The sequence below is a fragment of the Lytechinus variegatus genome, chromosome 18 (genome assembly GCF_018143015.1).
Source record: "Lytechinus variegatus isolate NC3 chromosome 18, Lvar_3.0, whole genome shotgun sequence".
In the NCBI taxonomy this organism is placed as follows: Eukaryota; Metazoa; Echinodermata; class Echinoidea; order Temnopleuroida; family Toxopneustidae; genus Lytechinus; species Lytechinus variegatus.
This window is the reverse complement of record NC_054757.1, coordinates 10,260,049-10,278,371: the sequence shown is the minus strand read 5'-3', so window position 1 is coordinate 10,278,371 and position 18,323 is coordinate 10,260,049. Positions and strand designations below refer to the sequence as shown.

At 37.7% G+C, this 18,323-nt stretch overlaps 1 protein-coding gene across 1 annotated transcript; it reads left to right on the top strand.

Annotated features, from left to right (window-relative positions):
* The first annotated feature begins 214 nt into the window (after positions 1-214).
* On the top strand, positions 215-13,145 carry LOC121431720. Its single transcript, XM_041629382.1, has 8 exons — positions 215-396; positions 1,545-1,702; positions 2,321-2,590; positions 3,750-4,125; positions 5,285-5,599; positions 6,176-6,414; positions 9,811-9,986; positions 10,716-13,145. The coding sequence occupies exons 1-8, from the start codon at positions 273-275 to the stop codon at positions 11,746-11,748; spliced, it is 2,691 nt and encodes an 896-aa protein (XP_041485316.1). The 5' UTR covers positions 215-272; the 3' UTR covers positions 11,749-13,145.
* Positions 13,146-18,323: the final 5,178 nt, after the last annotated feature.

The following is an 18,323-nucleotide window of genomic DNA, read 5'->3' as shown; positions in this document are numbered from 1 at the left end:
ATCTAGAAGTTGATGAATTAATATTATATATAAAACACATTACATATATCAAAAAGAAAATAAAGTCACAAGTAAGTACATAGTATTTCTTATTTGATATTTTTTTATATGCGTACACAATTTTCTAGGTATAATTATTCAATCGAATTGTAATATTTACCTTTCCTATATCGCTATATTTCTTGTTTTAAGTCTGAAACGAAACTACCATATATGTACGATTTATTAACCCTCGATCCCAAGGTCGTGACTGAAACAGGAGTTTGTAAAAAATGGGGGAAGACGAAGTAATATTTGACTCCTATGAGGAATTCAAACAATATCTCGATGAGTATGAGAAGGAGACGATGAGCCATTTTATCACAGTAAAGAAAGAAAAGAAATTCTCGGAATCGGGTAAGTTTTGGCGGAATACGTTTGCCGCTGCTGCTGGCTGGAAATTCACCGATCGTAGGATAGAGATGGCGCCGGGAGTAGCGGCGTCGAGTAACGATAAAACATGGTCGTGGGTGTGCTCAGTGAGCACAGATAGCCTGAGCCTGAGGACTTCGTGATGATATCTGTTAACATTTTGACATATACTTATTCATCACGAAGCCTTGAAACCCTTCATACAGTGTTTCATGCCTAAGCGAGACCTATACTCCCAGATGGATTTACTAGGATCCATCTTTTATTAATATTAAGATAGAAATCATGTTTGTTTGATTTTATTTTTAATTTTTATTTATCTGTACACCAGTCCAGGTGCAAAAAACGGTTAGTATAAAAAAGATGAGAGGTTTCTTGACCAAACTCGTGTAGATTCCTCAATCCATTTGTAAACACCGCACAAAAAATAGGCTTGAGTCCACTTTGTTATGTTGTTTACTTGTTGTTATGATGGGTAATGACGTAGCTTCGATAAGCGATGTTACAAAAATTAAAATGCCGTTTTGAAGAACAATGTATGGATGAAAATTATTACTTGACAAGTAATAAAAGTTTAAACTTGATTATAAATAATTATTATTACAATATTTAAAGAAATATTCATAAAAGAATGAAAAATATGAGAAGGCAGGAAAAAAGAATTGCCAATGTTTACGTGGCCATCTCGTGCTCTTTGCTAGTAGCTAAGCTACGAGACGCATACATATGTTTGACCAAGACGCATCGTACCCCTCGTGGCAAGTCTCTTGGCAAGTAATAACCACAATCAATCATGCTCCGGGGATGTGTGGTCCGTTGGAGGCATTAACGAGGATATGCCATAAATTACCACTGTTAGTTGTGGTGTAAGTGTTTGTGAAATGCTCTCCAGTGAGACACTCATTCCACACCATTTTTTTGTGAAACACCCCCCTCGTCTCAAAGAAGCATTTCAAATAGACCTTTCCCAATACTTATCCCATACATGTATGTAACTGATTAATGTTGATGTTGTTTGTGTTATTTTAAGTAATTCCTTATGTTGTATAATTTTCATTTCTGTAAAGTGCATTGAGAGTCCTTTCAGGTCTGAAATATGCTATATAAGAACTGCATTATTATTATTATTTCAGATTACAAGGGAAAGCGTCTTCACTGGAGGGACAGCCCAGATATAGACTGCTGCATTCCATATGTCAATGTTGGTCAGCTGCTGCTAGGATGCCACCAAGGTAGAGATAAGAATACTGGAAAGAAGGAGCAGTACAAGAAACGCGTCGCAGAGAAATTGGTGAGCATCGGGTCAATTTATATAGTAACTTGGCCTTTGCTTTTGATTTTGAACCCAGACGGAAGGAGGTCTCATAATATTGTCTCTCAATCAAACAGATATTTGTGATTTTCCTGAAGTATTTCAGCGCGAAATTCCAGCTAGACTTGTCACAATAGCAACCTCATCAACATTAAAAGATAAGGAGATATGGAAATAGTCACACCTTGATCTCAGTGCGAGAGTAATTCAGGAAAATTTATGTTACCTTTGCAGAAAATTAAGTGAGAGAAAAAAATTACATGTAGGCTGTAGCAAATTTGGTCTAACCTTTCGTGGGTTGTAGATTATCCTGTAGACCTACCATTGAGTTTAATCGCTAACATCCTCTTACATGATTCCTCAAATTTAGGACCATTGAATGCAAGATAATAACTTTGACATATCAGAAATAATGACAGCAATTACATGATATCTAGTGGTTGTAAACTTGATTCCTCTGTTTTTAATAAAAATGGTAAGAATGCTAATGGGTCAATAAAAATACCATAAAAGGTGACAGGAGACCGTCTTAATACATTGCTTGCAACTTGATTTAATGTAAATAACACCTTTTTCATTCATTCCTTGGGCCTTCAGAAAAACAAAAATGAAGCTGATAAGAAAATCCAAAGTCGATTCTGGACACACGCTACCAAGAAAGTTGACTGCCCTGCTGTAATTAATCTGAAGAAAATAGCAATGTTTCCGGGATTTAAAGAAGACCTTCATTGCTCTCCCTGGACGAAGCGGAAGACTGTTTCAGAATTTCAGCAGTTTGCAAGAAGAGATGAAGCCATTGATGTCAAGTTCAAGTATGTGGCAAAGTTTCCTGGGTCTAATGCACACAAGTTTCATGTACAGGGACAGGTAAGGTACTATGAATTCGTAAAAAAAAAATAAGAGACTGTTTTATAGAGGACTTGTGACTGTGGTAAATATGCCATTATGGTGTTACTACTATGGTAGCAGGGTTCGATAGGCAATCAAAATAAAAATTTTCTATGGTTGTTACCATAATGGCAAAGTGATCATAGAAGTAAGTCATATTGCAAAAGACCCTTGATATTGTGAATCCATTCATTGTTAACCTACATTCTTAGCTTGCATATTGTCGAGATGCTCAATTTTCTCCGGGGGGGGGGACACTCGAATTATAGTTTGATGAGGGTGTGCCTCACGAAATCCTGAAATGGGGGTCTAAGGAACTTATAAGGAACTTATAAGGGTAAAATACATGGTCTAGAGAACGGGATCATATTCTGCTGAAGGTGTGGTGTATAGCTAGCGTTGTTCATATACATGGGCGCTAGCGGCAGGGTATGGAGGGATGTGTGAAGCCGTGCGTGCAGCTACATGTAGCTTTACGTTGCTCGCGCTGGACAATTTTGGCAGGGCTGGGGAACCGAGATGTTTCGTAACGGGTCTTGCGAGCGGGGCAGGGCGGCTTCTGAACGGAACTTATGTCATTCGGAGTATGGAAAAGGGGGGTCATCAAAGCTGCATGTCCCCATACCACCAACGTATGTGAGTGTCCCTCCCCTGGGGGTTTTCTCCCCTTGGTTGTCATCACTATTAAATCCCTATCTCATTAAATACATGTCACAGGAGTAAGTCTTCTGAAATTGCATTTTTATTCTTCACAATGCAGCCCAGAGAAAATGAAAACGAGGTTCGCATTTTTGTATTCCACCACAAGCAAATAATCATAATATCCTGTTTACGTCATGAAATTCGGTTTCAGTTTTTCTGCACTTTAATGTTTCCTCTATTAATACATGTATGCAGGCATTATCATTGACAAAATGAAAGATGATCTGTCAGACATTTTATAGAAAATTAGGATAAATTTTGAAATAAAATTTAGTTGTCAACATCATTTCACTCCGGTTTTTCTCTCTTCAAGATACATTACGCCTCTGGGCAAATAGCGTAGTGATACATTTCTTTGTATCACAAGCTAATGTAGATTTATTAGAAAAAGAAAATGTTCTCCAACTCCCTTTCCTTTTCTCTTTATTACTTATAGTTTGCTGGCATGCGAGAACCCATAGACCCCTTGGTGAGAAAGAAGGTCGTTGAACTTGTTGGAAACGGTATCACCAAGGTTGCTGATATCCAAAAGGCCGTAAGGGCATATGTAGTCGAAGAACTCTTCCCCAATGAGTCTGCACCCTCCTTGATCCGTCGGAGGTACTACCCTTCCGCAAGGGATATCAAGAACTTGACGTATGTTGCAAAAAAGAAAGTGAACAGGAACAAGAGGAAAGGAAATTCTGAAGAAGTGGAACAACCAGAAGAAGAAGCAGATAAAGTTAAAAGTCCTTCCATCAAGAACCTGGAAGACTACTCTGAGAGCAAGGTTGTACCAGTTAGCAGTGATGGAACGCATCTGACTCAAGAAGGTATGGCAAAATTGCGTATTTGCAGGCAGGTGCAGGTGTTGTATCTGACCTGTCTGGGTCCACCACTGTTTGAAGGTACCATCTTGTGGAAATATAACAGGAGTTAGATTTCCAATGTATGATACTGAAAGTGATCTATGTTTGTACTTTCATGGATTTGATTATTCACTTCATTTGAGAACAATCTAGACAGTGCTTGATTAACCCTCATCCAATGTTTGAAACATGGTTTTGTTGTGTATAAACTGCATGAATTAAACAAAATGTTTTATTCGGTCATGCAAAAAAAAGTTTAATATGGGAATGAACAATTCAAGTTTCAATTATTCTGATGCCAGTTATTCTCAGTCTTAAGTCCTCTTTTCTACTTCATATCCAATCCAATCCAAAGGTCATTTGATATGGCGCCTTATCCTTTCGGTTACAAAGTGCTGCGCACACACTACTCCATTTTTGGGCCACTAAAACAATAACACTTTAGTCCATGCAATTCATTGTTCTCTTCAGCAAAATGAATTATATTTAATGGCTTTCTTGAATTGCTCAACAGAGGAGGCTGTCTTCGCAGCAGCAGGAAGGTGATTCCACAGCTTTAAAGCTAAAACTTTGATTTATTATTATGCATTTATTGATGGAAAAATTGTGTTGATTTCAGGAGGTCTGTTCTAGGTCAGGTTAACTTTTTTAGTACAACACTAAATACATTTGTAAGATATTGATAGACCACATTAACAATTTGATTTAGTTGTTGCTTTTTTCAATCACTTCTTGGTTTTATAATGATAATAATATAGGTATATTTACCCAGGGAAGCCGCTTCAGTTCCGAAAACTGTTCTCCCATCGGGCCCTGCTATTATTATTACCCCGGCCTTAGCTGGGCTGCCTAGGCGCTCAAAGCATTCAAGGAATTTCTTCCTACCGGGTACCCATTCATCTCACCTGGGTTGAGTGCAGCACAATGTGGATAAATTTCTTGCTGAAGGAAATTGCGCCATGGCTGGGATTCGAACCCACGACCCTCTGTTTCAAAGTCCGAAGACTAATCCACTGGGCCACAACGCTCCATGAGATGAGATTTAAATGGAATACTGAAAATTACTTATTGAAAATCCAAGCTGTATCATTAGCATCTGCTCATTGTCATTCCTATCTTTCAGACCTGAGCAACAAGAGTGTCCTCTTTTGTCACCAGACCAAAGAACAACAGCGATTACTCCAGATCTATGGCTCCATGATCGTCATGGACATCGTCTACCGATCAGCCACCTTTCCTGCAGATGTCGTCTTCCTCTTTGTACGGACCAATGTGGACTACCAGCTGGTGGCAGGGTTTGTTGGTGAGGCGGGGACAGCGGAAGCGGTAGAGGAAGGGTTCTTGGTGATGAAGGATTGGAATCCTGATTGGAAACCAGAGTTCTTTGTCATGGACCATAAGGTGGAGATGATGGAGATGATTAAGAGAGTCTTTCCAGGTGGGTCATATCCTCATTTCAACTGAATTTACATTTCAGCCATTGACCCAATTACTTTGGCATTTGGGTTGGATTCACTTTTAACCCCCAAAGGACTGGGCTAAACATGAAAAACGTTGAGCGGGAGTTTAATCAGCCCCCAGGCTTTTATGGTTAGTAATAATTAGTGCCCATAGAACTCTGAAGAGTGATTATGAGTGCTTAGGAGGTTGGGGCTAATTGACCCTGTTTTTTAGATAACTCAGATTGAAACAATTTTTTTCACAGACACTTGTGGTCAACATTCAAATGTTTTTAGTAATGATCAGGTTGTACCTGTCATAGAGTTGGTATTTTGTGATGCCTTTTAGGGGTAAAGGTAGTTGGTTTGCACTTAACGTATGATAACAGGAAATATTGTTTCCAGACCATTCATGCCCATGTTAGATAGTACATCAAAGAATTGTGGGTCTGTTGATGAATGACGGATATAACATAGCGAAAAAATAAGAAATAAAATTTTGAAATAATAGGGAAATCCAGGAGATATTCAGATGGGTGTATGTGGTATTGTAATCATGGCATTTCCTGTTGCAGGGTCCGACGTGTTTGTATCTGACTTCCATCGTGAGAAGTTATGGAAGGAGTGGTTTCACCAGCAGGAACCAGACATGGACCAGTCCCTGATTGATAAGACCCTGGACCTGATCAAGAAGACGGCCCGTGCTCCTACCAGGGACCAGTACGAAGTGGCGCTCAAAGCCTTACAGGGGTGCGAGGGATGGATCTCGTCCGTCAAGCTTCAGAGTTGGTTTGCCACCAGCTGGGAAGCAGAGGTAATAACGCATTATCACCTATATAGAGTGTTGTAGCGATGCATTAAAACGCGTATTTTGGTCTGCATCAATTGGCCGTGCAGTATGAGAGCATATTCCAAAAAAGGGCTGATATCCGACGAATATCCCACCGACTCTTGTACAAAATTTGCTATTGAATATGAGAGCTTATTCAACAGTTTAGGGCGCGTGCGCAAATGCGTAAAATATACAACGCGTACAACAATGAAAGCAATGCGCAGCATAGAGCACAACTACGCTCCATGAAGTCATAATGAACTACATGCAACTCGCATGTCAACGACCAAAATTGATCCTATGAAGTGATAATGGCATAATGTAATCACTGATATGACTTGTTAAATCAAATTTTTCCCTCTTTTATTTGGGAGGGGGTGGAATAGATGATAATGGTTATATTGGATGGCGTTATTTCATGAAATACCAGAAATATTCCACTCGTTAGGGCAAATATTCTACTCATCTGCAATTCGTGGAATGTTTTCCTGAATTCTTGGAATATTTCTTGTATTCCATTCTTAGCCACCCAATATAATAAAATTATTGTATTGATGTCCTTTGGTATACCTGGGCCCTGTCTTACAAAGAGTTATGATTGATCTGATCAATCTCAAGTACATGGGAATACATCAATGTCATAATTTTTTCTTCAGGAATTTTGCTCAATGTCCTTTGAAAACAAAGAGAAGCATACTGAATTGTCCAGAAAAAAAACAATGAAAATATGAATATACATCATTTCTAGAAGATATTTTGAATAAACATGTATTTTAGATGTTGACGTTGCTGGTTTTCTATAGTTGCGATTGATCGGATCAACCGCAACTCTTTTTCAGACGGGCTCCTGTCTTTCATAAAGCTGTTCATAGAGTTATGCGCGAATTTACACACAACTTTTCGTCTTAGGTGCTAAGTCAGCTACATAGGGATATCTTTTAGTGCAAGAAAGGCTCACCAGTCATTTGTAACTTAGTTAAAAACAGCTCATGAAACACTAACCTGTGCTCTTATCAATATATGATAATGATAATATTGTGATGATAATAATAATAATAATGATAGTAATAGTAATAATAATAATGATAATACAGTCCGACCTCTCTTATCCGGACACATTGGGACCAGCACCAATTTCGGATAAGGGATTTATCTGGATCTGGGAGACCCAATAAATACACGCAGCTGCTGCCTCAGCTCCCCAATTAACGGCAGTAGCTACACATTATCTATTGTAGTAGGCGTGCGTACAGACAGTGTCAGTGCAAATTATAGGCGGTATTTTTACGGATATGAAATCGATTGATGGCCAAAACTGTTGGATAATTTACCTGCTAAAATGGTTGAGGTATGCATGACTGGACTGTAGGCTCAAACATGATAGATGGCGCTGTCCATATTGAGGCCTAGCGTTAGCTAACGAGACTTGTGTTGTTTTCCTGGGAAACAAAAAGAGAATGTGATGAAATATTTGCGCTGTGCCCTGATTTACCGGAAAATTATCCTGCCTAAGTTCTTTCAGGGATTTCGGTGAGATATTTTCATGAAAAATAATGTTGTTGTATGTAGACTATATTGGAAAATATATGTAATCATAGTGAGTTTGCGTGTAGGATTGAGTTTAGATTTAAAAAAAGATCTTGCCAAGTGTGCATCAGGATAATAGATCTGGATAAGGAGAGGCCGGATAAGAGAAGTCGGACTAATAATATAATACTACTACTAATACTATTACTACAACTACTACTACTCTTAATAAAATAATATTGATAATAATAATAAAAATAATAGTAATGATAATGATAATAATATACTACTACTACTACTACCACTACTACTACTAATAATGATATTACTACTACTAATAATAAGGGTATGTTTACCCAGGGTAGCCACTTCAGTTCCGGAGACTGTTCTCCCAGTAGGCCCTAATATTATTATTATTTACCCCGCTTTACCTCGGCTACCCTGTCAGTCAAGCATTCCAGGAATTTCTTCCTTGTGGTTACACATTCACCTCACCTGGGCTGAGTGCAGCACAATGTGGGTAAATTTCTTGCTGAAGGGGAACATGCCATGGGTAGGAATCAGACCCACATCCCTCAGATTGAAAGATGAGAGTCATAACCACCAGACCACGATGTCCCCAAATGAGCCATTTGAAGGCAATGGCCGTTGATGGATCTTTGATTGGATCAATGCCCATCTTGTGGGCATATTTCTTGGGGGGGGGGCCTTTTGATAAATTTTTCCCTTTGTGCTGTAATATTGAAATGTGCCACATTGAAAAATAGTAATAATAATAATATTGTACTTATATAGCGCATAATATTGGTAATCTCTATGCGCTTAACAAATGAATGATCTATTACATAAGAGATCAAATTATTAATATGGTTTTCATTAAAAAATTAAATATTATTCTACATTAAACTAAGTATTGTGCTACATTGTAATAAACATTAAATTTACATATATCATTACATGGTATTAATTTGGTACTAAACATATTGAATAAAAGTATATTAAACTATATTACGCTACAACAATGAAAAAAGATAGGTCTTGATTGATGTCTTGAAATGAGCTGTTGAAGTGGCTTCACGTAGTTGAGGTGGTAGAGAGTTCCATAGATGTGATGCAAGGGTGGTGAAGGCACGTTCTCCATAGTACTGGGTGTTGACTCTGGGAGTTTGGAGAAGGTTTAGATTGGCAGAACGGAGCTTTCTATTAGGTACATAGTAATTGATGAGGTGTGAGATGTAGGAAGGAGAGTTACCGTGCAAAGCTTTGTAGACAATTAGAAGGATTTTGTACTGGATACGTAGATGAATAGGAAGCCAATGGAGAGAGAGAAGAAGGGGTGTAATGTGCTCATGTCTGCGGGCCTTTAAGACTATCCTTGCGGCCATATTCTGAACCCGTTGAAGCTTCTTGATCTCTAAGTCAGGTAAATTTCCAAGCAGTGCATTGGATGAGTCAAGCCTCGAAGTCACAAATGCGTGAACAAGCATTTCTGCAGTATGCAGATGTGCAATTACATTTCTTGTATTCTATTTTACTAGTCATAAGATGAGAAACCTCTGGTATTTCATCTGAGAAATATATCCTGGTGTAAAATATGTCATAGACCAGTAATTTTACAATGGCTATTAATAATTCCTTTCAAATTAAAACTGCTACAGTCAAAAACTGGTTGATTGTACTCTTCATGTAAAGACCTTGCCTTGCAGATTTTTAAAATTAATTCCAATTCCTATACTCCTGCCTCAACAGTTCAAACTAGGATTACCCCCCCCCCCAAAAAAAAAAAAAAATTCCTTCAATAATTCTCCCCCTCTCTCTCTGTCTCTCTCTCAAATAATTTCATCCTGATAGTTATGGGTGATGGCCTTCCAGCCAGACAAGCTCTGTATTCTTCTCTCCGCTATGAATGGTCCAGACAAGCTCAATGACGTCCTCAAGGTCAATTACTTCCAGGGCTTTATCATTGAATCCCTCTTAGATGTCATTCAGTGCTACAAAGAAGATGTGGTACCGACATTTCTCCAGAGGTTTGTGGGCAAATATACTTGAATAACTTTGAATAAACAGGTCTCACAAGCTGAAAGTATTATATTTGAATGAGTAGAAAAAAAATAAACAAGCAAACTCATAACAGTTTCATTAAAATGTTCATTTTTTAAATATTGTTTTAGTTGTTAGTATGTCTCCATCTTCCTATCTAACATTTTATGATATGAAATCTTGATTATTTCATTTTTTATGCCATACATTAGCATAGAAATATCTCTCTTGTTACAAAATGACAATCTTACACAAAAATTAAGTAAGCAATATCATTTCACATTCGTTGAGTAGAAAATTTGAATAATCGTAATTTCCTATTATAAAATACTGTAACGAGTCTGCTCAATCATCACTGGAGGGCAAAAATAGATTGTCCTTTAATTTTATAAAAATTTTGATGAAAGAGTTTGATAACTTCATCATTATTTAAGTACCAGACATAATTTTTTTTAAGTATATGATTGAAAATTTATTTATTTGTTCTTAGACTGTTTCTGATGTGAAATAGTTTTAATTTGCCAAAGTTACGAAAAATAACAGGGTTTGGGCCAGTGTTTGAAAGGAAAGAAACACCAAATGTCTTATTTGGCATCGTTTCTCCTTTCAAAATTTTTTCTGATAGATCCAATTTATAGGGGCTCTGAATCAGCTATAGTTTTCAATTTTCAGTGTAACATATCATGCATTTCTATTGCCTTTTTAATAAAATGCAGGTATCTCCAGAGCAACATCCGATGCTCCAGCAGCTATGGGAAACTCAACACAGCTCTACCTGCTTACCTCAGAGACCGTCCATTGGACCTGGTCACCCACATCATAGCAAGATCTCCTGTACCTTCGCTACTAACAGACAATGTTGTGCAACTTGAGAATGGCACATTCACTGTCCTCAACGAGAAGGGCCGGCATCATTCTGTTGGCTTGGGTAACGAGATCGTCTTTCCAAGCTGCACCTGCTCTGATTGGTTGCAGCACTGGTTGCCCTGCAGGCATTTCCTGGCTGTCTTTCACCATCTTGGAGACGAGAGCTCCTGGCAGCAGCTGTCTCCGCTCTACAGCAGCAGTCCTATCTTCTCTCTGGATGAAGAGTGTATCCTGCAACAGATGGCGTCACCGGAGACAACGCCCAATGCCATCAAGGCAGTGGAAGTCAACACCCGGTCAGCACCAAAACAAAGAGCCGCCAAACGTCGCCTTGCAAAGCTTCATGAAAGTGATAAGACACTGCATGCAGTGGTTAGTGGAGATCTAACAAACGACTCTGTTCAAATGGAAGATGTCTCCAGGGAAGATAATCAGGTTGCCTGTGAATTGTTAACTCAGATGGGAGCAACTCCAGCTGTGAAAAAATTTGCAGCAACTGATGAGGCAGCATTGGAACCTGAGGGCAATGATATAGAAATGGGTGCATCCAGTCCACCGCTTGCACCACAAAACCCTGAAGTATCAAGTGCGAGTCATCAAGAGTCATCAGGGAATAATGTAGAAATGAGTGACCCTCATGATTCCCAAGAGCTTAGTGAATCAGAACGTGTTGAAGGGTCTGCTTGCACGAGTACGAGGATACCTTGCAAGAGCATTGAAAGGGAAGATGGTGCTACTAGTGTACAAACATTGCAGGATGGTTGCAGTAGGTACCTTGGGCAGTTGTTACAGGTAACTCCTACTCTCATGGAAAGGGCAGTCCTACAGAGAGTCTTTAATCATTTAGAATCTGCATTGAATGAAGCAACCAATGGTTTATGATACTGTGACAACAGTTTCCTGTTTGATAAATGACTTACGACTGCCATCACGCATAATGATGACAGTAACAGTGCTCCGCAACCGATCAAAAATGAAGGTTTCTAGTGTAGATACCATGATTTCAAATTAATCTTAATCGTTAGTTGTTAGTCTTTATGAAATAGAGACTAACAAGTGATATTAGATGTGCCTCTGGTAAGACCTTTATAACCAAGGGAGAGGGGGGGGGGTTATAAGACTTCATAAAGTCAAACTGTCTTCAAACGTCTTCACAAATAAAGTGAAAAATTAGGTGTTCACCTGTTAGCTTTTAGTATTTTTGACAACTATTATATAAGCTGTTATTTTTTGCAAAGGAAAACGAGAGCTACACACACACTGTACCATTTGCTTGCTTTCATTTTGATGAATTGGGAATGATTCAAGAGGAACTTGTCTTGGAACACATAGCCAGTGATTTTAACTGAAATTTGTTTAAAGCTACTGGAACCCTTGAGTCTTCTTGGTTGACATTTTTAAAGGACAATCAACAGCAATAAGCTTCCACAAAATGTTGGAAGTGCTGGTTGTTCCATTATTTAAGGCCTGAGCTGTGTTTTCAATCTATATTTCAATCCTGAATTGATGAATAAGTAAGATTCTGGTAGACATATGATTCACAAATTTCATTTTCAGAGGAAGGCTTTACATGGAAATCAAGTGGTTGTTGCACAGCAGCAATACTCATATGAATGTGTGTCTGTAAACTTACTTTAAGAAAAATGTAAAAACATGCACCTTAAAAAAAATTGCAACCTAATGGGAGGTCCTTTTAAAGGTGCAACATTGTACCTTCTGGTGTTGGAACATCTTTATTGGTGCTTCTTGCACCTTTCAAACCTGAAAGAAGCAAATTGTACATATGAAGGTGAATCTAGTGTGTCATTGCTATAAAGGTGCTAAGTTGAACCTTTGTTCTTAAAATGGATTAGAATCAGTATATCCACTTCTCAGATTGACTTGTGAAAACCACCTATGCCTGGCTGTGTTCCAAACTTTTTGGCCATAATAATAACATGCACATAAAAAAAAAGGAAATCAACATTTATACACAGGCTTAGACAGTCTCAATATGATGCCAGAGGGATATGATGTTAAAGATTCAATTGATTTTATAATTTAGTGGAACTTTAAGTCTATGAGAAGCCATATACAAGGAGTTACAATCGATTGTAATTATCAAGCGTATCTTTTTGTATTACCCCAGATATTGTTCTTTTTCCTTCTGTTACCCCTACTGTTGAATACGAGTAATTTTCAATGAACCTAACCGTTGCAAACGATTCATTGATTTGGAATTATGACATTCTAAGTTCTAAAAAATAAAGAATTTTATGAATCTTCTTTTCAAGTAAGATTAGGTATTTCTTCTGTTATGGTCTGCTTTTCTGCTTTTTAAAGGACAAGTCCACCCCAACGAAAACTTGATTTGACTAAAAAGAGAAAAATTCAACAAGCATAACACTGAAAATTTTATCAAAATCGGATGTAAAATAAGAAAGTTATGGCATTTTAAAGTTTCGCTTATTTTCAACAAAATAGTTATATGAACGAGCCAGTTACATCCAAATGAGAGAGTTGATGACATCACTCACTATTTCTTTTGTATTTTATTAGATGAAATATGAAATATTTTTATTTTCTCGTCATAGTCATGTGAAATGAAGTTTCATTCCTCCCTGAACACGTGGAATTCCATTATTTTAACATTTTGTGCTTCAGGCAAGGAGGTCCTAATCGTCAAATTCGTAAAAATTGAAATATTGTATAATTCAAACAATAAAAAACAAAAGAAATAGTGAGTGAGTGACATCATCGACTCTCTCATTTGGATGTAACTGGCGAAACTTTTAAATGTCATAACTTTCTTATTTTACATCCGATTTTGATGACATTTTTAGCATTGTGCTTGTCAGATTTTTCTCTATTGATTCAAATGAACATTTTTCTGAGGTGGACTTGACCTTTAAAAGTATATCAGTTTAGAGCAGTGTAGGAAATACATGAATGTGACGGATGATTTTGCTCTCATGACAGCCAAATTCACCCCTAAAATCCCCCCAAATAGCATGCTTTGGGGTCATGGGCGGAAATCCCAGGGGGGACAGGGGGGGGTCGTGTCCCCCCCCCCCCTTCTCAAATAGTAGGGGGGACACAATATAAAATGTCCCCCCTACTATTTTGGGTCTTTGGTGATGCTAACAAATATGTCACTGTAAATGGGACTAAACCTTGCGTTTTGGGACGAGATGACCTTTTTTTTTTTTGCTTGTCAAATATATTTTCGTCGAAATGACCTGAAATTTTAGGTAATTTACCCTTTCTTCTTTTTTTTTTTCTTGTCAAATTTTCCAGACCCTTGTCCCCCCTACCTTTTGGGAGAGATTTCCGCCCCTGTTTGGGGTGAACATTCTTTCTAGAGTAGCTCCAAGATCTGTAAAAAACAGTATTCAAGATTACTTAGAAAATCATTTTTCTAACTAGGTCAGAATAATGATATTTGCACTTGCTTCATAATTACTTGTTGCCCAAAACAAATAGCCCATAAAATTACAAAGAACAGCCCAAAAAATTCTTCAGTCGCCCAAATGTGGAAAAAAAGATACCCCCTAAAAATGAAGAGTATTTCCTACACTGGTTTGGAGGCATTTTAAATTAATGTAAAATGGGATGAAGAGAAATGGAGCATCACAATAGTAAGAGGAGAATGTATCTGTCGGGAAAAATCAATTTCAATGGAAGGGGAGGATAGCGAGAAATAATTCAGCAAAATATTTCAATAAAATGGTAGTTACAAAATGTGAAAGTTATGAAGTTATGCATAAGCTTTATTAACTTTCTATGGTGATCCTCAAATTTGCAATGTTGCTTCAAAGAGACGAGTCTAGTAGTACATGCACAACTCCCGAAATGTTTTAGATACAAATTCCCGATTGATCTTACCCACATTTTCACTTAAGGATCAGCTTGTTTCATTCATAGATCAAGATTTAACATTTGGGAAAATGTACATATTATAATTTGACAGGATTTATTGCATTCACAAAAAGGCAAGGGATTTGTTAGAGATAATGGAGAAAATACGAACAATTTGTATACAAAACATATTGAACATTCTACTGAATCTGCCATTGTGAATCAATATTGCCAATTTGAACTATGGAGATTGCATCGAAAACGAATTAAGACTTCAAATTTTCGTAGCTTTCTCATTTTCAGATGTTGTTTGAAGGTTTGCATGGTGGCGTGTACAATTGCTGATGTGGTTTACGGTACACCATGTGGAGTGTTATAGAAACAGTGGATAGAAGAAGAGAAGTGGATAGGCGACTAAAAAAGTGGAGATTTGAGAGTAGAGTATTCTTTCTTGAAAATAGTCCTGAAAAGGACTGTAAACCAGAAGGAATGTTGAGTGAGAACAGCTTGAGTAGTAGAGCTGATGAGGAGATGCTGGCTTGAGTCGGCGAGGAGAGATGATGAGTAGTAGAGAGACTCGACGTTTCGGACAGGTTGACTGTCCGTCTTCCACTCCTGAAGACGGACAGTCAACCTGTCCGAAACGTCGAGTCTCTCTACTACTCATCATCTCTCCTCGCCGACTCAAGCCAGCATCTCCTCATCAGCTCTACTACTCAAGCTGTTCTCACTCAACATTCCTTCTGGTTTACAGTCCTTTTCAGGACTATTTTCAAGAAAGAATACTCTACTCTCAAATCTCCACTTTCTTGCCTATCCACTTCTTCTCTTCTTCTATCCACTGTTTCTATAACACTCCACATGGTGTACCGTAAACCACATCAGCAACTTTCTCATTTTGTAACTGATTTGGATGGAATTAAAAAAATAGAAATCTCTCTCGTCATTAATGTAGATGCACAGAGTGTTATTCCTCACAAGTACACACTATTTATTTTCATCCTTGATGATCTTGTTTCCATGGTAACTGAACATACAGGGTAAGACGCATGGTTAAAGGGGAATCCAGCCTTGGCCATAAAAGTTGTGTTGGGAAGGAGAAAAATAAATTAAACAGAATGGTGAAAGTTTGAAATAAATTGGACAAGTAATAAGAAAGTTATAGCTGCTTTAAAATTGAGATCACTAATACTATGTAGATTTCAAATTGGCAATTGAGTAAGTAAATTATGACAAGGGGCAAGGACAACTTTCCCATAGGCCATGTACTTTATTATCAGGGATTTGTGGTTTTCTCCTAAGTACCCATTCCCCTGGGGCAGTAATCTAAATATAACCCAGGGAGTATATTGTTTTATGTCCTCATGAAAGACAAATATATTTTGAAATAAAACTTTTGGGAAAAATGACATTTTAGCCATAATGTGTATTGGAGTACATGGAAGAGTAGTCCTTGCCTTACATCACTATGACATCCCAGATGCGGCCAATTTGAAGACTCCAGGGTATAGTGATTACCAATATTTACAACTTTTAAAAAATCATAACTTTCTTGTTGTTTGTCCAATATTGTTCAAACTTTTACCAATCAACTTGTCTGATTTTTCTTTTCCTTATAAAAACAAGTTTTTATTTGGGTTAGATTCCCCTTTTATTCAAGGCAATGGAGGGTATTTCCTTGGGTCCCACTTCTCTGCTGCCTTGCTGCCTTTTGATTTCCTGTATCAGTATTACTGACTTGTAAGGTCATTTCTCAAGAAACTACTTAACCGTTTTGAAGGCTTACTGTGTGGGCTGGATGGATGGCTACCTTTGTTGGGGTTTCCATTATTGGAGATATCTTACAAAAAAATCATGTTGAAACTACCTAGACTACTTTGACTAAAGGAAGTGAATTTGAGAAATCGATTTCCTGTAAAAAAGCAAAATAAGACTACCTTGCTGAATGATTACTGTGTGGGCTGGGTGGACATTTATGCCTTGTATGGCTACCTTTGAAAATGTTTCCGTTATTGTAGATGTCTTACAAAAAAATAATCATGTTAAAAGTGCTTTACTAAGGGAAGTGAATTAAAAAAATTGATTTCCTGTAAAAAAGCAAAATAAGACTACCTTGCTGAATGCTTACTGTGTGGGCTGGGTGGACATTTATGCCTTGTATGGCTACCTTTGAAAATGTTTCCGTTATTGTAGATGTCTTACAAAAAAATAATCATGTTGAAAGTACTTTACTAAGGGAAGTGAATTAAAAAAAAATGATTTCCTGTAAAAAAGCAAAATTAGACTACCTTGCTGAATGCTTACTGTGTGGGCTGGGTGGATATTTATGCCTTATATGGCTACCTTTGAAAATGTTTCCATTATTGTTGTTCTACAAGAAACATCCTGTAAAAGAGCAAACACGATTTACATAAACACAATGAACAAGCATGATGGTTATTGGATAATATGCAGATATTGCCTACCATACCTAGAGTTTGAATATAACATTTCCTCTCCCCGACGGAGTTATATTTTTCCCAAGGGAATATATTTTGCCCGAAGCGCGCAGCGCTGAGGGAAAATATTATCCCGAGGGAAAAATATAGCTTCGGAGGGGAGTTGAAATGTTATTTATTAAAACGATAGACCAGGCAATATCTGTTATATTATATAGTATATGTGGATTCGCCATCAGAAATTGTATTCATTATCCGGCTCAAACCCGAAATTCTTGCTACTGCTCTGATCCATCTACGTCATAATAGTTTTTTATTTTAAATACATTAAGCGCGTTCTTCATGCAATCGACGCGTTAACACTAGCGCGTACATCAACTACCTTGTTGCGCAACTTGTATGCAGCGAGTACGTGACGTCACCTTAGTGGATATAACGCCGCAATTGAAAATACAACGCGGTATATTCCCTGAGGTGACGTCAAAACCTAGAATATAACAAATGTGATCCTCGCAGCCATGGTCACGTGATGGCGTATTGACCTATCACTGATTCGAATCTACATGACCTATGTAATATCATGCTATATATCATGTTTTCTTTGAAATTTTGCCATGGAAAAGAAATCAATTTGTAAGATGATTATGAAAACATGATAAACAAAAAAAAACTTGCTTCCATTTGCCATGATAAAGCGGCATGTACTTAACCAAATATTTGAGCAGAATAACTTATCTGAATAGAGTGATATGAGATATGATATGAGTCGTATACTGCTATTGCCCAAATCCATTTTCTTGTTCATTTTTTTTGAAAGGTGATCCCTCAGACATTAACCTTTTATCTCACCCAGTCGCCTGCTCACTGATAACATTAATGAATTTTTTTATTAAAGGGGAGGTTTCTGTCAGAGCTAGCTGATTAAAGATAAATGCCAGGTGTGGTATTTCATAAAGCTGTTCGTAAGTTAAGAGCGACTTTAAGAACGACTGGTGATCCCTTCTTGCGGTGAGATGTATATTGAATTGGCGATGGTTTAGCGCGTTAGAAAGGATCACCAGTCGTTCTTAAAGTCGCTCTTAACTTACGAACAGCTTTATGGAACACCCACCAGTTGTGGTAACGATCTTAAAATGACTTTTTACAGAATCTAATACAATGACCACCTAAGTGTCTGTTTGT

Bases quoted from the DNA above. Each gene is read 5' to 3' on its own strand.
- LOC121431720 (XM_041629382.1), top strand. From the start codon at position 273: ATGGGGGAAGACGAAGTAATATTTGACTCCTATGAGGAATTCAAACAA. The intron at 2,591-3,749 runs GTAAGGTACTAT...TATTACTTATAG, and splicing joins AGTTTCATGTACAGGGACAG to TTTGCTGGCATGCGAGAACC. The intron at 4,126-5,284 runs GTATGGCAAAAT...CCTATCTTTCAG, and splicing joins AACGCATCTGACTCAAGAAG to ACCTGAGCAACAAGAGTGTC.